Raw genomic sequence first — 26,344 nt, forward strand, 5'->3', positions numbered from 1 at the left:
TACACTAGATATATTTTTCAATACTTTCCTCTCTCAATAAACCAATTTAAGAGTTGTCTTAAGTTATTTTTTTTAAAGTTTGACCAAATTTATTATACATATAAAAAACAAGGTTTATTACACTAAAATAGTATCATTTGATACATCATAATTTTTTTGATAATATATTTATTTAGTGTCATAAATATTCGTGTTGTTTTCTATGAATTTGATCAAGGCCGTGTTTAGTTTCTGAAGGGAAAAATTTCGCGATACTGTGACACTTTCATTTGTTTGTGGTAATTATTGTCCAACCATGGACTAACTAGGCTCAAAAGATTCGTCTCGTAATTTTCGAGCAAACTGTGCAAATAGTTTTTATTTTCGTTTATATTTAATACTCCATGCATGCATCTAAAGATTCGATGTGATGGAGAATCTAGGAAATTTTTGGGTTTTAGGGTGAAAGTAAACAAGGCCCAAGACATAACAAAATTTAGCTTAAAATAACTCTAAAAAATGATTTATTCAAGGACGAACTGTTACCTCCTATCCGATCTCATCTACTGTGCCAATTGCAACCGGAGTCCTATCGTTTTCCACTCTTTTTCCAATGGCGTGACATGCTGTCCCCCCTGTCCTCTGCTCTACTACTACACGCGACGGGAGGAGGAGGAGGGAAAAGGAAAATGGCCTGATGAGACGCATCTGCGTGTCCAATTCGGGTTTCACTCTCACCCGAGGTTGCGTTCGGACAGCGATGTACGAGTTTTGATTTTTGAGCTGTAGTACGCCACTGTAGCCGCCGTAATAAGCAGAAGCAAACAGGCCAGTTGCGGCGCTGGATCCCAAGGGACTCCCGTTTCAAAACACCGGAATTTCATCGAAAACCACTCCATTTGAAACACCGGAATTCCATCGAAAACCACCAGTCGTCTTGCGAGGTCCCCATGGTCGATCCATCGAAACACCCGAATTCAATCAAACAGCTCCCGCCGTGTGTGCGTGCGCGCGTGCATGCGGTGCACGTAGCAGTAACCCATGCCGCACCAGGGTGATAGTAGTATATCGTAATGGCGTGAGCCGCCGCCGCCAGCAGCCAGATGAGAAGACAGCGACTTGTAGTAGTACTCTAGCAGATGATGATGCACCGAGGAAAGCAACCCCAAGTTCAACGGGCGCCTCCCCGCGATCTCAAAGGCCGTTTCGTGTGCTCCCCGCGGCCTGCCGCCGGCTCCGCTTCCGCCGGCTCCAATCTTTACCCCACCCGCCACCGCCAGCCAAGAGAAGGAATTCGGACGAATTCCGGACGACCGGACCGGATCTGAATCTTTTGGACGCTGCCTGTCTGTGCTCCCACTGTCCGATACGAACAGTTTTTCTTGTTTACTTACACTCTAAAAACCAAAATTTTTCAAAATTTCTTGTCGCATCAAATTTTTAAACGCATACGAGGAGTATTAAATATAGATGAAAATAAAAACCAATTGCATGGTTTGGTCAAAAATTTACGAGACGAATCTTTTGAGTATAGTTAGTCTATTAATTATAGTGTATTATTTATGTATTTACGAGACTGTATTATTTATGTAATTACCAAAAACAAATAAAAGTGATATAGTGTCGCAAAAAAATTTTCTTCGAAAAGTAAACACGGCCTAAAATCCCCGCAAAATTCTCGTGCATTTCAGCCAAAAATTAAACTAAACCGGAGCACGGACAGTGTGCACATCGACTTTCTTTCGTCGCATCGCATCTCTCCGTTCGCCACTGGCAGGTGGGCCACCACACCTGCGGGCCCCGCGAGGCAGTCCTGGTTGACTGCTGCTGCTACCAGTACTAGTAGTACTTGCCGATCTCCTCTTCCCCGTCACTCGTGCCGGTCGTGTGTGGCTTCCACTTCCACCCATCTCCCTCGATAGTCAGCAAGTACCCAGCACTCTCTCCTCCTTTCTCTTCCTCAGTCTTCACCCCACATCCTTCGCCGTTCCTTCGACTATAGCCGCTATCCTCGTCAGCCCCGATTGAGGCGGCGGCCGGCGCGCCCCAAGCACGCACGAGTTGACGACGGGTCCAGTGGCGGCGGCGGGATCTTGCCGCCAGCGGCAGTGCCAATCCGGCCCGGCCACGCAGGTACGCGTGCCTCAGGGCGTGGCCACTTCTCCGTTGGATTCTCCCAACTTCTACAGTTCTATACTGTATTATTTATGTATTTGTTTCCTTCAAGAGTCCAAGAAACCAGTGCTGTCTTCGGTTTTGTTGATTGTTGATTCTGGGAGGCCGGCGGTTTAGTCCGATCGTGCGGCTCAACAGAGAGCCAATCCGCTGGATATCTTTTTGTTTTTTTTGGTTTGTTAATTAATTAGTAAACAGGGAGCTGTCTGCAGGCGCTATCGATAATTCAATACGATGGAACCTGTTAGGAGCATCTTATACGTTCATCCACTCCAAACCAACCATTTCCTTGTTTCTGTTATGCAAAGTTTGTTGCAATTGGGCCAAACAAACGATGGTTAGCTGTATTTATCCAAAAATATACTTATCTTGTTTTAGAGCACCCGCCGGGTGGTCGACTCTCGTCTCACCTAACTCGGCTTTAAAGGAAAAACAGCTGCGGTGTTGTCATCGCCCATCAGTTCGTTTTTTTTTGGATATGATTTTTAATATTTGTCAGTACACTTTTCCTTTTTTAATAAAAAGTTTTTTTTAACAAAATCGAAAGGTTGTTTGCGTCGCCATGTTATTATTTCTGATAATTATGGATGGTGGTTGGCCAGAGGATTAAGCAATAAAAAATCCTAGTTTGTATATCGTTTATATGGTAGGCATGGGGGTGTGGGTTATTTGGCAAGTTCTGTTCCTGTGCAGGTGTACCTGAGTTTGGTTCATCATTGTCTTTTTCTAATCATCAGGTACTGTATTTTGCAATTATTGGTTTTCCTATATCAAGGGACTGAATTGTGCTAACCATAGATAGGGGTGGAGCCTCGTTCTGTGTCCTACTTGGAAGTAATGCCACTTCACCTAATTTTGTTAGGTTCTTGTTTCAGCTATCTTTGTCATGTTGTATCTGCATTAGTCCTTCCTAGTTCCTGCAATGCTTATTTTTCATGTCAATGTGGTATTTTGGGTGATCACATCCTTGGCTGTCTGGTTTACTGTGGCGATTCAATGTCATTAAGCTGCATTTTTGGGGTTCATTGCACGAGTTCTTTGGTTTTATTGTTAAGGATCAGTCGATGCCTCTTGTCGTGCCCGTGTTTAGGTGAGAGACTTTTGTAGCAGAGCTCAAAACTAAATTTTGTTTGCTGCAGGATTTCGTGGATACACTGGTCTAAGTTGTCAAGTTCTTGAGTCTTGACCTGACCTTATCAGTTTTGGTATGTCATTGTTCTGTTATGTTTACTCCTCTGTTAATCACTACATAGTCTTTCCTTATGCTATGATTTTCTAACCTACAGCTTATAAGGATGGGGGTTTACCTCAGCACTCCAAAAACTGATAAGCTATCTGAAAATGGAGAAAATGATAGACTTAAATTTGGTCTTTCATCTATGCAAGGATGGCGAGCAACCATGGAAGATGCTGTGAGTTTCCTAATCTTAGGCTATTAACATCTTTAGCATTTTATTTGCATGACCAGGGGTGCGAATTAGGGTCACCAAATGACTCCCATGTGCATGATGGATGTGATTTTTGTGATGTCTGGAATCACTGAATCTGGCAGGACAACTTTTTAGAATATTAGCTTTTGGAGATAGGATGAGTAACGTTTTATGGGTTACAGTTAATGTGGACATGTGTTGCTTCTCACGGTTTCACTCCTAGAAAGAGAGCATCATAGAACCAATCTAACGCCATCAGTTCAAGTATTTTTTTTCTTGAACACTATTAGAATACTGTAAACCCATTATTTGTCATGGACTATAGGCATTAACTCTCTTTTGTCAATACTAGATCGATATTCCTTTGATTTCATTTGGTGCTTAAACACAATTAATTAGTTCAATGTCAACTACACACATAGTTAATATCTGAAACATGCCTAGCATTTTATCAGTCAGACCATTTCTGAAATTGTTCCATGATACAATGTTTAACAATATGGAATTCAACAATCTGTGCATCCATGCAGCATTCAGCATTGCTAGATCTTGATAGCGAGACAGCATTCTTTGGTGTTTTTGATGGTCATGGAGGTAAGCACAGTAACAACGATCAGTGCCTTTTATGTTCCATTGTATTATACTACTGAAGACGGATGCTGCTATGCTAAATATTTGTAGAGCCAATCTTTAACATCACACAACCTCATATGGATTGCTTTACTCAGGAAGAGTGGTTGCCAAATTCTGTGCAAAATATCTGCATGGTCAAGTTCTCAAAAGTGAAGCCTATTCAGCGGGTGACCTAGGAGCTGCTGTCCATAGAGCTTTCTTCAGGTATATGGTGAACCAGATCCCACATGAGATATAATAAAGCTTAAATTTTTATAGCATTACTGTTGGCTTGACGATGACAATTTCTAATCTTGTGTTTGTTCTACTTCAGAATGGATGAAATGATGCGAGGGCAGAGAGGTTGGCGAGAACTTTCTGCACTTGGAGACAAAATAAACAAGTTTAGTGGTATGATAGAAGGATTGATTTGGTCTCCAAGGGGCAGTGATTCGAATAGTCAACAAGATGATTGGGCTTCAGAGGAGGTATATATTCAACTGACTGCTGCTGCTTTCACTTTTGTAACATAGATGTACATCTATTTCCCCTTCTCAAAGAAATATAGATTCTACGTGTTTCAGATTCTTATTATATACTTGTGTCAGTTGTGAATGGAACAGCTGAGTTTTATGCTGGAAAGAGAAACCCATGCAATAGAACTATTCCCAGCCAGAAATGAAGGCTTCGCTGTCAATAATGATGTACTATGAGTTGAGTTTGAAATATGAAAATCAGTTTTCCGATATTCGTTTATGTGTAGCAGTTCTTCTTCATGATTGTTTGAATTATGGTATTAAATTTAGTAATCCCTTTCATAGATAATCTTTTATTAGGGACAGCACCCTGATTTTGTCTGTGGTATATATATGCATCTGGCACTTTTTTTTTTTGAAACCGCAGGAGAGCTGCATTTCATTGTATTATAGAGAAGAAAAATAGGGGGGTCCCCAACAGGATCATACGGGGACCAAATATGAGTGAGGCGATTACACACCCGCATTTTTTGAACACATAGAAAACAACCAAAACTCGACCACAACTAAACAACCCTAGTCAGCTAGCGCCAAACCAAGCTCTTGAAGCTTCTTCGCCCCAGCCATGCACCAGAGACTGTTCGTTCTTCAGCTCACTCCAAATCTTGCTAAGCGAAGGAGAAACCCCCTCAAAAACACATGCATTTCTATGTTTCCAAATAATCCAGGCCCCAAGAATAATTAGAGAGTTCACTCCTTTCCTGTGCTCCTTGCTAACTCTGCTAATCGTCTTGCGCCACCATTCAGCAAAACTCCGCTCATTTTGTTGGGGCGTTGAATCAGCAAGGTTCATTGGAGAGAATAATATGCATCTGGCACCCTGGTCATATCTTTTCAATACTTGCAAGCTGTATCAGTTGTGAATTGCAAATAGCAGCTGAAATTTTATGGAAAAAGAAATCCATACGAAGAGAAAACTGTCACCCAAACATGGAAGCTGTGATGTCATTAATGATGTACTATGAGCTAATTATGAAATATGATATTCTGGAGTCCATGTCTTCATTACTGTTTGAATTACATTGAATTCATGGAATATATCACATGTATAATCATTTATCAGGGACCTCACTCTGACTTTGCTGGGCCAACATGTGGGAGTACAGCATGTGTAGCACTAATAAGAAACTCCCAACTTGTTGTGGCAAATGCTGGTGATTCCCGATGTGTTATTTCAAGGGGTGGAAAGGTATGTTACTCGTGCTCTTGCTGTACTTAGTAAATAAGATATCCTTGACAGCCTGAGTATATATTTGTTCTGTGTTAATACATGATAGGCATACAATCTATCAAGGGACCACAAACCAGAGCTTGCAGTTGAGAGAGAAAGAATAATGAAAGCAGGGGGGTTCATCCATATGGGACGAGTAAATGGAAGTCTAAACTTGTCTAGAGCAATTGGTTAGTTATTTTCTCGCTTCTTTCAAATATAGTGTACCTTGCTTCATCCCTTAATTGTGCAAGTACCTCGTTCATAGGAGATGTGGAATTGAAACAGAACAAATTCCTGCCTCCCGAGAAGCAAATTGTGACAGCCAATCCTGACATTAACGTTGTAAGCTCTCTAAATCTAGACATTATCTGATTATCTGCTATAGAACTGTTAAGCTACTTGGTTTTCTTTGGAAGTTCATGCAATCTTGTCCTTTGTTAGGTGGAGCTCTGCGATGATGACGACTTTGTTGTTGTAGCATGTGATGGCATTTGGTGAGGCTATTCACCTACAATTTCTGTACCTTCACGCTATGTACAGCTAAATTGTATTACATACGTTCCTAGTGCACAAAATCGTACACCTCGTGTTATCCTTACTGATATCAAGTGCTTGGCTTTAACAAACATTCGCCTCTTACAAAACCACTACTTTGTTTGATGAACAGGGACTGCATGTCAAGCCAACAGCTGGTGGATTTCATCCATGAGCGTATAAACATGGTAAGCAACCATGTTCTTTTAAAATTGGTAACTGAAACTGAACTTTTTAGTAAGACTGAAGTGTCAGGCAGTGACAAACCATGAATGGGGCAAACATTGCAGGAGAGCAGCCTATCTGCCGTGTGTGAAAGAGTGCTGGACAGATGCCTGGCTCCATCAACGATCGGTGGAGATGGGTGCGATAACATGACCATGATCCTGGTGCAGATAAAAAAACCAGTCAATCGGAATAAAAAGGCCGAAGTAGCGGGTCAATCTGCCAACAATGCGGATGAAGTCAAGAGTCGGTGAGTGCATGCCTTACTTGCTTCCTAGCTGGAATCTTTCTCGTATCTTTGTTGCACATTAACAAAAATTCTTTGGACCAGTGTCGCTGAGGAGTGAAACGTGGTTGACACTCACAAAGGTGCAACCATTTGCTTTCATAAGGGCAGGAAAAAAACTAAGAAATGTGCACTGTACATATCTCAACTATATGTGGCATGCTATGCACATCCTGCATAAGAACCTCCGATAATGGCATTGCCTAGTGCAGTGGTGGATCTTCAGAATCACAACCGTGTGCCCCGTCATCCTCCGTTTATCGCCCGTCGAGCATTTCAGCTGCAGCTTTCGGTCATCTACAGCCCTTGAAACTGCAGCAAAGTCGGTGTATTCTTTCTGTGGTGTAGCATTCCTCGTGTGCTGTAAACAAGCTTGGTTCCATGGCTCACCAGGCTGTGCTTTCCTTCAATATGGTGTGTCAAAATCCAGTTTTTGTTGCGAGAATGAACCGTGACCTTAGTGCTTTTTGGTGGTTGTTTGGTGCAACTAGGGGTTGGCATAAAATCCGATACCTGGACCTGACTCCGAATACTCGAACCTGAATTACCGGCTCGCTATTTTCGGATTGTAAGTATACGATCAATCTGATTTTAGTTTGGGTGATTCGGCTATTAGCCCCCAGTACCTGATGTACCCATTTTATATGAAAAAAATGGGAAGACTATATGCTATTTGGTTGTGATTGACTAATTATGTGGTTTCCTAATGTCAATTTTTGAGGTAATTGGGAACTACTCATCTTTCTTTTTCCTTAAATGCTGCTAAAGAACTGCTGTTTATAGTACTTAGAATTCCTGTTATAGCTATGTCCATTACAATGGTTTTACTGGTCTCAGATAGCTTGGGGACGCTACTATTTTCTCTGGACAAATTTCGAAAACCTAGTTTTTTGAAAACCCAAATTATCTTACTTAGAACTTTAATGGCTGTCCACATTAGCGGGCTATAGTAAATCTATAGTGGCTCACACCAGTTGTCGCTATAGTACAGTTGTACTAAACAGTGAACTATAGCAGGAACTACCGTGGTTAACTTCACTAAATGCTAAGGCCTTGTTTAGTTCGTAAAAAAATTTGGATTTTGACACGGTAGCATCTTTGTTTTTATTTGACAAATATTGTTTAATATTGGAGTAACTAGGCTTAAAAGATTCGTCTCGCGATTTACAGATAAATTATGCAATTAGTTTTTGTTTTTATGAATATTTAATGCACCATGCATGTGCCGCAAGATTCGATGTGACAGGAAATCTTGAAAATTTTTGGAAACTACCTAAAGCGTGCTATTTAGAACGCTAGCCTGCTATTTGGAACGCTAAATGTTATAGCCTGCGGTGTATAGAACATTTGATTTTGATTAATGCTGTTCATTTTTGCACGGATCCCAAAGCATCTCCTGCTGGTGATGGTGAGGGTAGACGATGTGGGGGTTTTAGTGGAGTGGGAAACAGGGCCTGAGCTCTCGTCCGTCCGATCATGGCTCCTGCCGCCCGATGGCCGCCACGACCATCGTCCTCGCCCCGCGTCAGTCGCTCCCGTCACTCCTTATCCCTTCCTCCCTGTCCGCCAAAGAAAATCCCCCCATCGCGTGCGCTGCGCCTCCTTCCCCATCCGCACGCACCCGCCCGCCGCTGCTCCTCCGGCAGCGTCGCCACCGCCACGCGCCCACCCGCAACCCGCCCGAACGGCCGGCCAGCGCTGTCTGGTATTAGTGGTACTAGTATCTATCAAATCAGCCATCTGCCCTCTGCCCTCCTATCCAAAATCAAGTCCATTTCCATTTCCCTTTCCTCTCTACCCTCACTCTCGTCTCCGGCGGGCGGTGGTCTCACTCACCTCCCTTTCCCCGTCGCCCCCTGATGGCTCCCTCGGCAGCTCTCGCTCCGGCGGCCTTCCGCTCCGCCTTCTCGACGCCGCTCGCGTCCAACCCTACCCGTAAGTCCCAACGCTCTCCAGCTTTTACGCCCCGTTTCGGTCGGTTCTTACTCGAGTTACGATTTAGAGCCAGCGGGAGTAAGTAGGAAATCTGGAATCAGTTCCTCCCCAACGGCAGCGCAGCGCATTATCCATGCGCTGGGTGTCTGATTTGGGGAAGAGTTCCATTGGAGGTGGTGTCGTTGTCTAGGGCGTCGGCGGGGGCTGCGTGCGGGAACGCCAGGTCGCGGCTTTGTTGGGACTTGGGAGCAGCGTTCGGTGATGGTAGCCGGCTGCCTGGCCTGGAGCCGTTGAGCTCGAGTCGGGGTCTCGAAACGAGTAGAACTGTCCATTTTGCAACAATTACAAAGCTGTTACCTTCCTATGAATAATCACGAGCATGAGAAAATTACTCTAGATTTTTGGATTTACTATGGACTCTCGTTCCTTTGTTGAACCAAAACCTTTATAAAATGGGCTCTTGTGCAATATTCCAGTCTGCCATTCTTTTGTACTGATGAGTCACCAGTGCATACTTGATAATTTGATATTGGATTGGGTAACATCTAAACTGTCTTATGCCCACTGTTGTGTCTGTTGTTCAGGTAATAGAATAAACATAGAAGGTGCTTTCTGTTTGCCTTGTTCCACAAGGAAGAGAGCTAGTTATAGACCTTTTCGAGTGTACAGTTTATTTGGAGGGAAGAAGGATAAAGATGAGAACGGTGATGAGCCATCGAAAGTAAGTAATTGACTAATCATCTTATTTTCAGTATTATTGTGAAGGTTCCGTTCCTAATAATAGCTCGAACTAAGAAAAACTTTCTAATTTCATTTTTTTGTGGATAATTCATTAGGCATATATTTATGTGAGAACTGAAGAAGTCCATTTTTTGCCACTCAACTACAGCTTAGTATGATTTTGTCCATTCAACTCTGAACAAGAAATCTTTGGCCGTTGAACAATGAAAATCGTTCATGTTTGGTCATTGAGCTGGTTTCATTGGTGTTTTTGCTGACGTCGATGACATGTGGCAATAGGCGCACTCATCAAACCTCTCTTCTCTCTCTCTCTCTCTCTCTCTCCCCTCCCCATGCCATCTATTTCACCGTCTCTCCCCCCATGCGCGCCATGGGAGCCTCCTCATCACGTCTCTCTCCCTCCTCCACTAGGGTACTGCCACCGCCTCCCCGAATGTGCAGCACATGTCCTAGCCCAGGTCCACATCCATGCCTGTGAGGGAGGGAGGGCTGACAAGTGGGTCCCATTGCGTGTAGTCCACGTCAGCGAAAACCACCACCAAAATGATTTAGATGTCCAAATGTAAACGGTTTCAATAGTTGGTTGGTCGAAGATTTCTGGTTTTTGAATTTCACGGTGGAAATCAAACTTGAGTGATAGTTTGATGGCGAAAAAATGGACTTGTCCCTATATTTATGACACAAATAAAGAACAGCATGCAAAGAATTTTAGGGAAATGAGCTTTTATGAGCAGATAACACCTAATCTTTATGCCGCGAGGCATGCAACCCAAAATCTCAAGCTTTTTCTTTGTTTGGATAGTTGAGTAGTGATTGTTCATGCGAAAAATAACTCTGCTCATACATAATTCTCTTTGTAAGACAGTTACTTTTGAAGATTGCCAAACTGATTCCGGTCATTTAGTTTATTACTCATTTCGTAGTTGGCATTTTGTTTATAACGATCTTGAAGCCCTCTTCTTAATAACTTTAGGCAGGAATTTTTGGAAATATGCAAAATCTATATGAAACTGTTAAGAAGGCCCAAATGGTTGTCCAAGTTGAGGCTGTCCGGGTGCAGAAGGAGCTTGCAGCGTATGCATTTATATCATTAACTTTCTCATGTTGGTGCAAAATAGCCTGTCTCCGCAACTTTATTTTTTCTCCCATTTTCTAGGACTGAGATTGATGGCTATTGTGAAGGTGAACTAATCAAGGTATCTTTGGGAAAGCCTTTTATTCTATTCTCTGTATTTAAACTTTGTTTATCCCTGCCAATTAATTGAGTTCTTACATTATTGAGAAAAACTAATGATTGGGCCTGTTAAAATCTTAGCATCATTAATAGCCCATCAATATTTTTCTATTCATAATCTAGTCATGTTGTATATATGAGATTATGGTTCTTGTCTTTCCTATAAGGTTTTCAATTGTTATATTAACTACACAAAGTCACTTTACTTTTATTAGCTCTGGGTCTAGATAAAACTGTATAGTAAATATTTGGGTTTAGGTCACTCTTATGTCTTATGCATTGTTTTGACATACGGACACTGGCAAAGCTGTTCGTTTCAAGGCAAATAGTTGATGTATCGTGCAGGTGTTGTTATAAATAAAAGTGAAACAATATATGTGGGCATCTAGAATGTGGCATCTTGTAAGTTGGTAAAAACTATGTGTTATTGGGGTTTTATGTGCCCTATGTATTTATCGGTACTACAAAGTATTAACTTAAGCGCTTTAGCTCTTTTGTGTTTCTCTACATCCAATCCTTACCCAGGTTCATAATTGTATTTGATCCTCTCGATAGGTTACACTTTCTGGAAACCAGCAACCTATTAGAGTTGAAATCACGGAAGCTGCAATGGAGTTGGGTGCTGAAGTATGTATCATGCCTTTGCTTCTTTGATTATTTTATCTGAAGTTTTTGCGTGAGATAATGTTGTCATGACTGATGTAGTGATTACTTGCATGTTGAGGTAAATAGATATTGATTTTAGTGATGTAGTTACAGTAGTAATGTAGTTACAGGTTATAACAACCCGTTTCTCAAAATCTGGATATTAATTGGTTAAACACCTTATGTTTGTGCACATTCACACCAGAGAAAATTGCTTGTGGCTCAGTGGCTACTGACACGTCTGCTAAAACGGTCTGACCTATGAACAACGTGCATTTGTGAACGTGCACGTCAGAAATATCATTGGAATGCAGGATAACATTTCATATTCATGACACACAACTTGTTTGCGGAAGAAGACATTGATGCTTTATATCAAGGAATGTATTCAATTCATTGCTTCAAAGGGGAAATATGGAACCCCCATCACTTAGGCCAGTCTCAATGCATATTTCATGAGAGTGTCATGCACATTAAATAGGGTGTCACATAAGCAAAATTGCTGACTTGGCAGGGTCATTAAATAAGGAGTTTCATCAGATGAGAGAGGAGTTTCATCCCCATGAAACTCGTGGCTCGGTTATGCCATGAAACTATGCATTGAGACTGGTCTTACACCCCTGTATTAGAAAAAGATGCATCTTGTGTCAAACTCTGTGACAACTTGTGGATTAGTTAGATTTTTTTTGTACATTCTAGATGGATGGATGATTGCCTGGCATGGCATATGAGATATTGGAAAGCCTTTTAGGCCAACATTTTATTTTGTTGTCAATCTTGCTTATCCCAACACTTGTTATGTTTCCTTTCAGAAACTTTCCGAGTTGGTCAACGATGCTTACAAGGATGCACATCAACGGAGCGTCCAGGTGTGAATCTTGAATCTCAACGATGCTTTATTGCATACGATAAGGAGGGGTTTCAAGCTGATTGCTGTGTAGAGAATGCAAAATCTATATTTACACTAAAATGATCTCCGACTAATGCCTGCAGGCCATGAAAGAGAGGATGGCTGACTTGGCACAGAGCTTAGGAATGCCTGCAGGCCTCGGCGATGGTCTCAAGTGATGCCGCAATTCGGGAAACCTTTCCAATAATTTTTTTCCTCAATTTTGTATACTAGCCGTGTGAGTCGTAAGTTTAACCCCTCTGCGACCTCTCATAGCTGCGTAAGAAGTGTACTCGTGAGCACCTGTTGCTTTCAGCTTTAGCTGTAATTTGCTGTTTTGCACAAGCAGATATTTGCTCCCTGGTAAATGAATCATGGTAATTAGGCTTGCACCTGGACGTCCCACGCAACATGGGTACATCACTTGTGGTCTGCTAGGCTATGTTGAGCATGTCTCCAACAAGTTGTTGGGCTGGAGCAGTTGCAGCCTGTGAAGATGAGACAGCCAAAGCCCATTCTACATACATACCACCGAAAGCCTTCAGAATTGGTCGTGTGACCAAAGGAGGAATCATGACATTGGTGAGCGTGATTTGAAGAGTAAAATGCTAAAGTTTCGTTTGTCACATGACATCATTACTAGACCCTAGCCGTTGAATGTGGCATGAAGCAGATCATGGCTGGCATGTTTGCTTATGAACTCACTGCAAAGACTTCCTATGGCCTTTGTATAATTTTCGCTGCAGGTGATACCTTCCTTTTTCTAGTTATAAGCATGCCTGGGCACAGCAAAGGTACTTTGAATTTAACCTTATTAGCCGAGTCGGTCATGCATCATCGTGTTTATCATGGAAGTTCACACCTACCAGCCTCTAAATTCTTTATTAAATTTCGAAGCCACAACGTTCTTCTCTGAGTCTTCTCGAGTTTTTAATTATTTATTTATTCTGGGGAAAACCACAAGATCTATTCGGAATTTAATCACAAAATATCTCTAGATAACAATAGGACTAGCTGGAGACTTTTCCTAGTCTGTTTTTCTAATTAAAATATATGCAGGTCTTGATCGTACTCCAGATTTAAAACCTGAACCACCATGTGCACATCTGCTCTACAAGACTTAATTTTGCACATTGTTTGTTCATGATATAGTGTTTTTGCAGCGGTTATGCAGCTGCAGTTGTAGCGGACAAGCCAAATCTAAATATAGGATTTGTTTGGATAACTTTGAATCCTAGTTCATTCTATGTGGATGGAGAGAACATGTGCGAGAGAGAGAATCATTTTTCTGTGAAGACCCTCTCATGAAGCAAACGCCGGGTGGGGATAGCTAAGGTTGTGTTTGGTTAAGTTTTTTAAAAAGTGCTTCTGCTACTAAAAAGCAAAAAGCCAATCAAACAGGTCAACCTAAAGCTATTTTTTAGAAGCATATGCTTTTGGGTTGTACAAAGCATATGCTTTTATGTGGTATAATTTTAGGATCACTTTGGATCTTACTTTTGGCTTTTGTCTTTTTGCTTTTCAAATGGGTGGAATAGAGAATTGTTTCACAACTTTTTGCAGGGAGATAAAGTGAGGGGTAGTTTTATACTTGTTTCACCCAAACAACTTATAACTTTTCCATCATAGTTATTAAGGCGCCGTCTAGGCGACGACTAGACGTCCGAGCGATTTTTGAATCATGGCGTCGTCCTCGCCGCGGCCTCCTCGCATATGGCGTCGCCTTGGGCCAAAAGTCGTCGCCAAGGCGTCGGATTTGTTGAGGCGGACACCGCTGGACGGAAAAGGTGAGAGGGAAAGAGCAGCGCGATCCGTGCGCGGGGAAAGGAGGGAGGAGCGCGCGCGCGGGAAGGGAAAAGGATTGAGCTGTGCGTGGGGGGACGAGCAGCGCTGCTCGCGCGGGAAAAGAAGCTGTGGCTCGCATACATCTCCCGCCAGAGGCTCCCCAATCCCCATCGTGTCTTCCCAATCCCATCGCATCTGTTGAGAGAGAGAGAGAGGGAAAGGAACGAGAGAGGAAGAGGGAAGAGGGCGGCGGAGCACCTGAAATCCGGCGCTGGCGCTGACGCAGACGGCTGCCCCGCGCAACTCCGCCCCATCCGCACGACTCAGCTTGTCCGCACGACTGTCTTGTCCACGACTCCTGCCCCTTCGCGACTGCTCTGTCCACCGTCCGGAGAGCGAGAGGGAAACAGAGGAGAGAGGGGAAGAGAAGGGGCCATCCCCAATCCCCACCTGGTCTGCCTCCTTTTCTCCCTCCTTCCTCTGCTCTGCTGCGTGGACTCTGTTCTGCATCTTCTTCCTCTGCTCTGCTCCTTCTACTATGCTCTGCTGGTTGCTTCCTATCTATGGTTGCTATGGATTAGCAGCATTAGTAATTAAGTTATGTTATGTCATGTCACTAGAGTCTAATTTGCTCTTATTGAGAGATGAGAGATTTCAGTCAGATTTACTAGTTTGCTACTTTATGTTGTGCCCTATTACTGTTGCAGAACTATTTAGTATGATATTATATATGGTATGATTTGCTTCTGATTTCTAGTGGTACTATATCTTAAGATGTTAGTATGGCGTCGCCTCGCCTTGCGCCTTAAACGCCTAGGCGTCTGGAAGGGGGTCGAGCGCCGCACCTCGCCTTACCGCCTTAAAACTATGTTTTCCACAACACTTATCTTATCGTAGCAATTTTTCACAACTCATAGTCCACAATAGTTTTTTCTACTACTAACAGTCGAACCAAACAGACCCTTATTGTGTTAAAACCAAATAATTTGACACCTCTAGCAAGACCTGGTATCAATTTTATGTATTTATAATGTTTGAATAAATTTATAGAAAGGAGTGTCAATATTTATGACACCAAATAGATATACTATGAAAATATATTTCACAAGGAATCTAATGAAACGAACATTGATACTTTTATATATAAAAGAGAGTTGGTTAAACTCAAGATGGTTTGACTTGGTACTATGCTAGAATATTTTTTTTATTCAAACTTAGGTCTTCTGCACAAGCGCTCAAAATTCTCTCAACAATCAGCAGCTGAGAGACTCAATCCTTGTTCCAATTAGCATTCTGTGGAATAAAGGAAAAACATGACAAAGAATTAGACAATATAAGAGGACAAGGTGGCAGACTCGAAGAGATAGTTGCGTGCACCACAAGCTTGCTTATGAATTTAGAGCCACCCTTAAAAATCGAATTTGTAGTTTTTAGAGACGGTTGAATAACGTCTCTACAAATGATACAAAAAATTAGAGATGGCTAGCCAACACCCCTAAAAATTGGGTTTTTAGTTTTTAGAGGTGGTTGAATAACGCCTCTACAAATGAGGCGGGAAATTAGAGATGGCTCGTCAGTCGCCTCTGAAGGTCCTAGATGTAGTAGTGAAATATCTTTAAATAACAATAGGACTAGCTCCTGATGAAAGTATATGCAGATCCTGATCATACTCTTTAAAACATAAACCACTACAAGACTTAATTTTGCATGTTGTACCTATATAAGCTCGAGTCTATTGTAGTGGCCTTTACTAAGGGCCCGGGGAGGAAGATAACGTGTGACGGCTTACGCATTTGAAAAACGTGCAACCCATTTTCCTCCTCCACGTGACACCCCTCTAGTCGTCTTCCTCCTCACTGACGTCGTCGTCCTCGTCCCACCCTCGCTCCAGCTTTCATAGCCCTATGGCTAGCGGCTCCCGCTGCCTAGCCACGCCACCCACCTCTCGTCCCTGCCCTCCCCTAGCCTCTGCCGTGATGCCTCCGCGGTGGTAGTGCGGTGTGGCCTGTGCGTGGGCGGGCTTAGTGGCACCCAAGATAGTGAGGGAACTTGGTTCCTAGTGCAACACAATAGAAGTTGTGGACAGAAGAGAGCAGTAGCGTGGTTCATGGTGAGGATGCATGTGGTCAGGTATGATAGGATGTGATGACGACAAGATAGACAAGGAACACATAAGTGGCATTGTAAGTTGAGGCGACAACGATGCTTCTGTTGGAGAGTGCGACGAGTAGGTGGGGTATGATGCAATAGGGGAGAAAGGGAAAGAGGATAGAGAAGAGAAACATAAATATGACATGTAGTCCTTACTACCACGTGTTGTCCACACAAGTGAAAGCGACCTTCAAATAGCTGGATGACCATACATGCACGAATTTGATAGCTAAATATTTTTGGTTTTGGAGTTATATCATGGACAAAATCAAACTCGACATAGTTCGGTGGTAAAAAAATGGACCTCTCCCTTCTTAAAAGAATTCATGATAAACCCTAAGAGTTAAACAAAACAATGCCTCCAATTAATAATAATAATACCCATGAGACTTTTGTTCACTCTCCTTTCCACATACTCAAGTACATTTTATTTTTTAGGTTAAAATGCTGGTCTTGATCTATGCTTGAACAGGACACAAGCACACTTCAGCAAATTTGAATGCTTTCCAATTCAGTGTCAAGATTTTAGATATTAGAGCCCACCAAGTGTACTGTGTACAACAGCTCGTCGGCTAGATTAAGCAAATAACTATAACTCAATGCAAGATGTCAATAGAAAACAAAGTTAAGCATCCACCTTTTCATCAAATTCATGGTAATTTTGTTGACTATGTAGCGATTATATACACATCCGAACCTCAGTGCTGGTGGTTAGTAGTAAGTACTCCATCTGTCCTAAAACTCTAAAATACAATTGATTTTTTGTTGTTATAAGTCAAATCATCATAATTTTGATCAAATTTATGGAGAAAAGTATTAACACATATCAAATGATAGAGTTAAAATACAAAAAAAAATCATTTAATAATTAATATAAGAAAGTTCATTTGAGATCGTAAATATTATTACTCTTTTCTACAAACTTGGTAAAACTTAGAATGTTTTGACTTAGAACATCTGAAATCCCTTATATTTCAAGATCGATGGAGTAGAACCAAAACTTTACTCTTATGTAGGAATCCTTTAATATAAGCTACCGACACCGGTAACAAAAAAGTGATGAAATCTCAGAATCCAACTTTTCATCAAATCTACTTTGTTATAAAATGAATTTGTTAGCTTCTAACATCTCATTTGCTAAACCCCTATCACTTCAGAACAAGACCCAAAATTATTCTAAATCATGCTCCCTTTCATAGCCTTTAAGACCCTCAAGATACCCAAGCAGGGAGATACCCCTGTTATCCAATAGTATGGATGATTCCCTTTTGGCTCCTTTTGATATAACCGTACATTTATATATATTCTTGTATGCTCAATTAGGGGTTTATGCTAGTGATGTGAAAGGAGAATGTTGGGGCATGCACAAAGTCGTATGTCTTGAACTGGACACGTTTCAAGTATTAAGAGGACAAGGACAAATCGGTGACATAAACAAGGATGGACACGTGTCACAGCTTTAGACATCTTTTGTTTTTTTCTGTGTTTTTTGAAGAGCGAAGGAGTAAACCTTTACTTGAGGGTTAAGCCTAACAAGTTATATATGCATTAAAATAAATCTTATCAGTTAAAGCTGGACAGATTGAGACTTATATATGAATCTAAATATCTTGTCAGATCGCATGCTTTCCCATATACCTGCATTTGATTAATGAGCTAATTATGCTTTATGCAAGTCTATGAGCTATGCTAGGCATATAGTTGGGTAGAAAAAGAATTCAAAAGATGTCTCAATTCTGTCAAAGGCTATATATTCTCATATATTCATGTAAACAATTTTTTCTCCGTGTAATCCAGGCTTGATGTGTAGTCATCCAGTAGCAGTCCAACAATGTGTGGAAGAGTATTTGGAAGCTACATGTCCTCCCATAAGGTTAAAGATCTTCATCTAGAAGGTGATTAATATAATGAAGGATTTCCCACTAGAGTAAATAAATGGAAAAGAAATTTGGAGTCTAATGGCATTTGTCACTTGTCTATATATATGAGAACATATATAAAAGATGATACACAACTTCCTTTTTAACAACACATTGCTCTCATTTAGGGATTGTATCTATGTATGAGTCCATAGAGCTAACTTCTTTCAATTGCTACCATCCTTATAGTTAATCTAATCATGCAACATAAAACAGGATATCAAAAAAGGCAAATGGTGTATTAATCCTTCACATTAGGCTCCGTGACAATGACAAGGCATGACTTTAATAAGTACTAGTACTCAAGTACACCTATTGCGGGATGTAATGCCGAAATTTCGTGCCTTGTTCAGCTCGACAGTGCCATTTGAAGTTGATGTCTCGTTTATCCTGATTGGCCCCAAGCTTTCCCTGAGCAGCCATGTCAACTACACATATACGCCTATATGCATCTTTAGTTTAAAGAAAGGAGTTTGTTATGAGCTTCGTTTGATTAAGCTATTGCTTCAAGTAGATTCCAGGAGTGTTTGATCGGTTGCTCCATTGATTAATGGCCATGATTTGGATCTGATGAGTCAGCTAATCCATCACTAATGCCCGCTGCATATAATAAGCATTCTGTTAACATTTGCATGTCACTTCAGGTGTTTGTGTGTGTGTGCACTTTTATTAATAATATAAGAAGAGGACTGGATGGAGTTTGATCATGCATGACCAAATGGATATTTTGATGACCTGTAGCTGATGGTAGAGTATGGTGTGTTGGAGGTCATTATTAGAGGATATACTGATCCACTCCCAACACATTCACAAAAAGTTCTTGTATTGACATCGACATGGAAATACATGTATTGGAGAAAAACAATGGATCTAAGAAAAATGGTGAGTCTAAGAGTTGTGTCAGTACCATTGCAATGTTTGCGTGTGACAAGTCGTTGTTCAGAGAAAACCAGCTATCCTTGCCGCAGTTGTTTTAGTTTAGTTAGGACACTATTAGCGGAATAATAGTGGACCATGGATTAGCTACCAAATTGACAGGGATTCTGACATGAAGCAGCCTTATAAAATTGGAGTCCCTACGCACAGATTCTGATGGGTTTAGTCCTAGTAGTTGTTTAGTGAAATTTTCTTCTACAAAAAACAAAGTTCTCAACTAATCGGCTAGAGAATATTGAACTTTTTTGTTAGAACAGTACTGAACTGTTGATGCAGTGCATGCTCTTTTCTCTCTGTGCATATTGAGACCCACAACATCCAACTGCCTGTATCACACTAATAAGCTAGTCAAACTTGGGGACATCCACTTGGCAGTGTTATGCAGATATCAATCTCAACAAAGCTTGAACTCAAGTATTGATCAATTATTGCGATGAACCTTTTTGATTCACGCACCAAACAACATTTTTGGCTTATCAGTATCATTTTGCAACAGGAAGATCATACTGAGTGAACCCAATATACCAAGTTCAGCTGACTAGCTATCTAGGTGAATCACCACAAAGACGATACACAACTACATCCTCATTACATGTTTAATTTGTACAATAACGACAGCTTGCTGTTATAGGACATTTTGTGATAGATCTTGAATGATATTAATCTAAAAAGGAAATGGTTTAATTATACTAGTATAATGCACCTCCATCCTCATCACCTGGATTTGAGTTCCGAGTCCTAAAACCACCTCAGGTGTCCATGGTTAAATTTAGACAAGAAAATTAGAGGTATGCAAAGGGTGATTGTTTTATGCTGTTGCTGTGCAGTAATATCCACTTAACATGTTTGCAGTTTCACGGCAAAATCATGTGAACATGAGATCTGTCAGTACACTGCACTTTTAATGTGGGAATGCATGGCAATGAGGAAAACTTCCCAGTTCCGACCATGATCATAGAACAACCAAGCAGACAAACGACCTGCCACCAGTCACCACTCACCACTGATGCAGCTGCTGGCATTGTGCATCTTGTGAATGGCACAATCACAATAATGACGATACATCATGAATTATAGCTTAAACCATGCATCTCAGAATTTCGATTTTAACATTTTCCCAAGACCTAATTGCAAGGGTGTGATGATCTTGACATTGCATATTGCCTTATCCCATTGGTGCTGTTTTTTGGAAGCCTTGCCTTAGGACAGGATAGTGCATGTCAGCATCACTAGTTAACATTGGTGTCCCACTGGTCATTTTGTTTTAAGTTTTCCATATGTATATACCTGATGAAGTCATCTTCTAACTTCCAAACTTGTTGCTATCTGTTGACAACAAGGCTAGCATCTGAAGGAAAACACAAGCTTGCATAGCTAGTGGGTGTGCAAGGGCACAAATATATTTAGAGAAGTAAACTGTGGGAGTTTTAATTTGACAAGTTTGAGAGCAGCACTAGAACCAAGAGTTAGCGAACTACTCCTTGCGTCCTAGAAAATGTTGATGTTTTGGGATTAAAAAATTATCCTAGGAAGCTTGATTTGTTTAGTTTTTGGACACTAGGTTGAGACCACATTTCAGCTTGAGACCGCGGCTAGCTATGCCTCTATGCATTTCTTTTAATTAGTGTGGATCACTTCAATAACTACATAGGTAATTTCCATTGAACACTCTTATATGCACAACCACCACACTTAATAGATTAACCGCGGCGGCCGCCCTAAAGCAACCGCCATAGTTAATAGTCATTAATGATGGCGGTTGCTTTAGGGTGACCGCTGCGGTTAAGTTTTAACCATGACGTTTGTTTGTGTTAGGATGGGGGACAGGGTTCGAAGTTTTCTCGATCTGTGAGAAAATATCATCTAAGAATACCCGAGGACTGTCATACCCTCATAGGTTGAGTTTTTTTTTAAGTAGCTCTATTTTGAGACGGCTGTAGTACCAAAAATTATAAAACTTTGTTCCCTCTGTAACTTACAAAACAAAAAAGTTACAGGACTAAATGTAAAATAAAAACACTAAAAGGAAATTTAACCAGGAGTCGTACTTATCAACAACATACAAGGGTGCAAGTTAAGAGCAATTGAGTGTTCACAAATACGTGTAGCTAGTTTTAATATAGGAGCTAGCTAAACTCCTAAGGCTACACTTACATGTAGAACACTTTTGTGTGCCGTGTAAAATACCATATCCAAACGATCCTTTTGCTGTTTTGCAGCCTCTTTTCTGAGGCCTATTTGTTCTCTTCTTCCACGTATAGGAGTTTGGCAGAAAGACGCGGGGCAACGTGAGGCCTTACATCAAAGCTCACGTCCTTTTTCAGATAACAAAAGAATTAATTGAAGAGAGACCTAACTGAAGCAAATATATACACTACCAGCAACTAATTAACTAGGAGGAATCCAGATGAGTAGGTACAGATAGCCATCTCGAGTAGTTCATTATTCAATATACATATGCAATAATCTAAGCTTAAAATAACTATTAATAGGTGAACTATAGGATGTATCTGCACAAAAGTGTTCCTTGGAATCCATAAAAAGTAAGCTAAAAGAGATTAGATCAGGATCCTCATGGCTGGACTTCACATTACACATGCTACAACTAGCAAGAAATATGCAGAAATCTCTAGATTAAGGGATGTTTGGGATTGCTCTGCTCCATATTTTTCAGCTCTGCTTCACGTTTTTCAGCTCCACACATTCTGTTCAAGAAAAAAAGATGAAGTTATAAGAGCACCTAAAGAGATGCTCCACAATCTCTAGTTTTTTATGAAGCTGCTCCTCGGTGGAGTTGTGAGACAAACTCTAGCTTTTCCGAAGCTGTTCTACTGTAGAGTTTGTAGAGCGGTCTTAAATACCCTCTAAATGCTCGATTTACTAAGCTATGTCATGCAGATCTCTGTCATCCTATATTAGCTTATTACTTAATTCAACTGCCACACTGCAACTATTATGAGCACACACAACTAGCCATAGGCTAACTATAGCTATCTAGTTCACCATTTTCTTTGGATCTTTGCACGGGTACAGGCTGACTTGCTTTTAGGTCAAACTAGTAGCTTATAGGTGATCAAAAGAGACACTTGGCAAGACGTAAGATGAACGTGTGGTAGACACATATATGCTTGTACAATAATTTCTGTAATAATAAAAAAAATAAGTCCAATCAGATTTGTCCTAAGTCAAATTCTAGCTTTGATAATAGGTCCCTAAAATTTAAGATAGATTGACAATGCTACTATATAGATTATTCATCATGGTAAATCCACTTACGCATATACAAAACTCTTTCCATCTAAATATATGCTACTGTATTTTAAAGGTAATTTAGTCAAAATGTTGTATTGAATACACAACTGTGTTGAGATATGCTAACTTAGCTTATATTTGTGATAAACGAAAGAATTTGCTTTATTACTGTACTTTTCAACTGTAGCAATAAGTGGATATGCATTACTAGAAATCATTGATTTGTAGAAGTGGTTATGCAACCATCCTGGAAATTGGTTTCTAGAAATTTCAAAAACAGGTGTGGAAAATAGGAAAAAGTTTTAATCGATCTATCATAGGAGAATAACACTAGCTAAGTAATATTTATATAGCACATCAAGGAAGCCCATACACCGCCACACCATACCACACTATCACTTGTGACCAAAGTCCAAGTATAGAATATAATACTTTTTATTATTTTTTATGAATCTTGTATTGAATATTTCTATGCCTAAAAGATCTAAAAAAAATCAACTATACAATTTTAGATCTCAAATATTCATCCGTGGTTGTTTGAATTTTAATTTTTTAAATTTGAGAAATTAAAATATACATTTTGATCCTAAACAATCTCAAATAAAAAATATCAACTATAAAGTTTTCATGTCGTAGAACTCTACTGCTTTAATACAATAATGTTCATGTTCACCATACTTAATTTAAAGAATATTAATTTCTTTTTATCCAACATCTATTTCTAGGATCAACCAAATTTTCTAATCACCCATAGAAATGCCCCTATTTCAAGGGACGGTCGATAGCACCATTAATCCGTACACATAAAGTCACAACCTCTACATATTGTGGTTGAAATGTGGGGTCATATGACATGTGGGGCCAGCTGACGTTAGCTTTTTGAAGAAGCCACAACCATTCAACCAATAACTTTTTTCTCACAGCTAAGAACCTAGAACAACTTTTCTACGACCCACAACTCACAATAACTTTTTCCAAAAGATATAGCTCAACCAAACAGACTGCTCTTAACTGAAAAAGTTGTTAATAGTAGAGTTATACTCGTCGAGCACTAAATTTTAGTGTTGACTTTTGTTTAGATTTGACATTGTTAAACATGTCAAATCATATACAAGATCTTATATTAAATATTTAGATATGTAAATCATTTTAAATTTAAAAGTTATTAACTGTAAAGTTTTAGATATCTTTAAACTTATTTTGGTATAAAGTTTATCTTGATCCAACTTTATATGAAAAAGTTATAATTTTTTATGCAAAGTTGCTTATTAGTGTGGTTGAAGCCACAAATCTCTCGTGAAAGTCCATTTATTACTACTTGTACTATCACTATCAATTGAAGCCACGTACCAATAGCAACTCCCTCTAAACCAACTTAGAGCAACTCCAGTAGGGCCCCTACTTGAGCCCCTATAGCTAAATATGGGTGCCTAGGCAAAAAACAGCACTCCAGTAGGGCCCCTACTAGAGCCCCCAATTTGGGGTGGGCACCCAAATCTTCCCTGCAGCCTCTATTTCTGTTGGCCCAACAGCCCAGCCCCCATCCTGCGTGGTGTGGCAATTACCTCATCACACCGAACAAGCGCAGCTTTGCCCATCTCCCTCCAGCGCTAATTTTCACTACCGCGCTCCCTCCCTCCACCTCCGACCTCCACCGTTGGGCCTCGCCGCCATCCCTTCCGATGAGAGTGGCCTCTCCTCGATGAGCGGGAGCAGCCCCAGCCATAGTTATCGCGAGCGTCGAGCCTCCCCGTGGCCATGCGGTAACGAAATGTTTGACCCAATGACGAGTGGGTCCCATATGTCATTGTCTGCCAGTTTGGATTTGGGGGCCTTCATTTAGGTGGTACTGTTGGAGTGAAAGCAAAAATTTTGGGCACCCAAAAGTAGGGGAAGCACCCAAATGAAAAGTAAGGGCTCTACTGCTGGAGTTGCTCTTACAAGGGAGCAATTTGGGTAGTCTAGTCTAACGGATGGATTTGCTCTATAAAGATAAGTCAATACCACTCTGGTAAATAGTTGAACAGTGCAATCCAATTGAAAGCACACAATGCAATCAACACAGTCCAGTATATTTTTTTTTCATCTTATTATCTTTTAGTTTATCATTCTTTTTCAAATATAGCATTGTACCTGCTATGCTTGGGCCCCTTCTTGGGGCCACACTTGCATGGATACTCTTTACTACAAGAAAACTAGTTGCTCCTTCACTAAAAGCGCGATAGTTATCTTATAATTATTTGTTAGGAAACTAATATCGTTTATCGCCATACAAGCATGATGGATTGATGGTTATCATTTGCTAGTCATCTGAAGCTAGTCGTTTATTATCATGAAAGTGAGTGACAGAGGCATGAATTCTAAGAGCTATACTCTTATTATATAGGAATATTTTTACCTAAAAAATGTTTCTCTTTTTATGAGTCCGGGGTCGCCAGGCGGGGTTATCTCCCTTTGTCCGCCTACACATATGCGTGCTGCTGCAGATTACACATAATTTTCTTGTGTGTTCGATATGCGTGGCACATTTCGCGCCAATAGTTGTTAGGACTGGTCTTTCAGAAGATAATAATGTTACTTGCAGATCTATGCACCCAAATCGTTCGGAATCATTACACGAGCTGTATATATAGTTTTCATGTATACGCGTGGATCATGATAGCCAATATTGTGGCGGCTGTGGGTTTGGTATTAATTGTATGCAATGCCACTCATCATTGCTGCGTTCATGCATGTTCTGTTGCCCACTTAATTAAAAAAGGCTCATAAAAAATTCAATTAGGATCACTCACACAACTAATGATCTTCTTATTAATGTCATGTGTTGCCCAAAACTACAACTCGGTTTATATCGTTTCTCCATCTAGAATACTTGGAAAACAAAAAATAATTTTAAATTATTTGTACTACCAACAAATTAAGAAAATCGTGTAAAGATATAAGCCAACCGCTAGTATAAACCCAAGATTAACACTAATGCTTCCTTAAGTCAATCGAGCAACATATTACACAGGTAGTTGTCTTAAGCCTATATCAGTGTAAGTAGAGCATTTGTACTAGTGGTAATATTAGGAAATCCGCTTGTAAAAAATATATATCTTCACTAGTGGGTCATAGCCATGAGCCCATAGTTCTATTTGTACTAGCGCATGTTCTTTAGAACCGTCAGTGAAAAAAACTACCATCAGCAAAAAAAAAAACTATTTTTGTATCAGTGTATATTATCTTTTTCAGCCATGCATAACAACACAGACCGTGCATTGTTCTTTTTGGGACAGAAGAGTATATGATCATGAAGCTTCACACGCTTTAAGTTTCCAACTCAACGACTCAGATATGTTCAAGATCATGACAAAAGGCAACAAGCTAGATCGAACTTTGGAATGGAACAATTTTGAGATTTGCACAAAAATTTGATAGCGACGCACGCTTTGAGAATCTCAATCGAACAGCACACCCGATCAGGCCCAAAAGTAGTCCGAATACGTTGATGATTGACGAACAAAATTATAAACACACATGGTCCCTACAAGGACGTTGTTAATTGGATTTCTTGGATCATCGAGAACACCATTTATTGTTAATTTTATGGAGAGATGTGGAGATGTACACAGGCCAACATACACACGAGATGAACGTAGTACCTTCCAGGAGGTACCTCACATGCAACCAAAGCTAGCTAATGGTCCAGGCTTAATTCTTAAAAATATGTTTAACCAATTTGCTTAGCTAGATACGCATCTCGGCAGTTGCTCAATCTATATGTGTACCAAATGTATATCTCCTCATGATAGTCTGTCGAAATGTGCGCTACTTTTTGGTGACAGATCTTGAGTAGGTACTTAGTTTTGTTGATTCCTGTACTCT

The 26,344-nt window shown here is 40.5% G+C and overlaps 2 protein-coding genes across 2 annotated transcripts; both read left to right on the forward strand.

Annotated features, from left to right (window-relative positions):
* On the forward strand, nt 1,843–7,439 carry LOC8077623 (probable protein phosphatase 2C 11). Its single transcript, XM_002451616.2, has 13 exons — nt 1,843–2,112; nt 3,294–3,359; nt 3,441–3,566; nt 4,115–4,178; nt 4,313–4,421; nt 4,531–4,684; nt 5,796–5,921; nt 6,010–6,133; nt 6,211–6,287; nt 6,387–6,439; nt 6,613–6,667; nt 6,770–6,954; nt 7,036–7,439. The coding sequence occupies exons 3-13, from the start codon at nt 3,450–3,452 to the stop codon at nt 7,049–7,051; spliced, it is 1,080 nt and encodes a 359-aa protein (XP_002451661.1). The 5' UTR covers nt 1,843–2,112; nt 3,294–3,359; nt 3,441–3,449; the 3' UTR covers nt 7,052–7,439.
* On the forward strand, nt 8,556–12,826 carry LOC8077624 (nucleoid-associated protein At2g24020, chloroplastic). The gene is made up of 7 exons (XM_002451617.2): nt 8,556–8,925; nt 9,510–9,646; nt 10,640–10,740; nt 10,823–10,862; nt 11,456–11,527; nt 12,358–12,414; nt 12,539–12,826. The coding sequence occupies exons 1-7, from the start codon at nt 8,850–8,852 to the stop codon at nt 12,611–12,613; spliced, it is 558 nt and encodes a 185-aa protein (XP_002451662.1). The 5' UTR covers nt 8,556–8,849; the 3' UTR covers nt 12,614–12,826.

This window comes from Sorghum bicolor, chromosome 4 (assembly GCF_000003195.3).
Source record: "Sorghum bicolor cultivar BTx623 chromosome 4, Sorghum_bicolor_NCBIv3, whole genome shotgun sequence".
Taxonomy (NCBI): domain Eukaryota; kingdom Viridiplantae; phylum Streptophyta; class Magnoliopsida; order Poales; family Poaceae; genus Sorghum; species Sorghum bicolor.

Bases quoted from the DNA above. Each gene is read 5' to 3' on its own strand.
- LOC8077623 (XM_002451616.2), top strand. From the start codon at position 3,450: ATGGGGGTTTACCTCAGCACTCCAAAAACTGATAAGCTATCTGAAAAT. The intron at 3,567-4,114 runs GTGAGTTTCCTA...GCATCCATGCAG, and splicing joins GAGCAACCATGGAAGATGCT to CATTCAGCATTGCTAGATCT. The intron at 4,179-4,312 runs GTAAGCACAGTA...TGCTTTACTCAG, and splicing joins TGTTTTTGATGGTCATGGAG to GAAGAGTGGTTGCCAAATTC.
- LOC8077624 (XM_002451617.2), top strand. From the start codon at position 8,850: ATGGCTCCCTCGGCAGCTCTCGCTCCGGCGGCCTTCCGCTCCGCCTTC. The intron at 9,647-10,639 runs GTAAGTAATTGA...TAATAACTTTAG, and splicing joins ACGGTGATGAGCCATCGAAA to GCAGGAATTTTTGGAAATAT. The intron at 10,863-11,455 runs GTATCTTTGGGA...TCCTCTCGATAG, and splicing joins GTGAAGGTGAACTAATCAAG to GTTACACTTTCTGGAAACCA.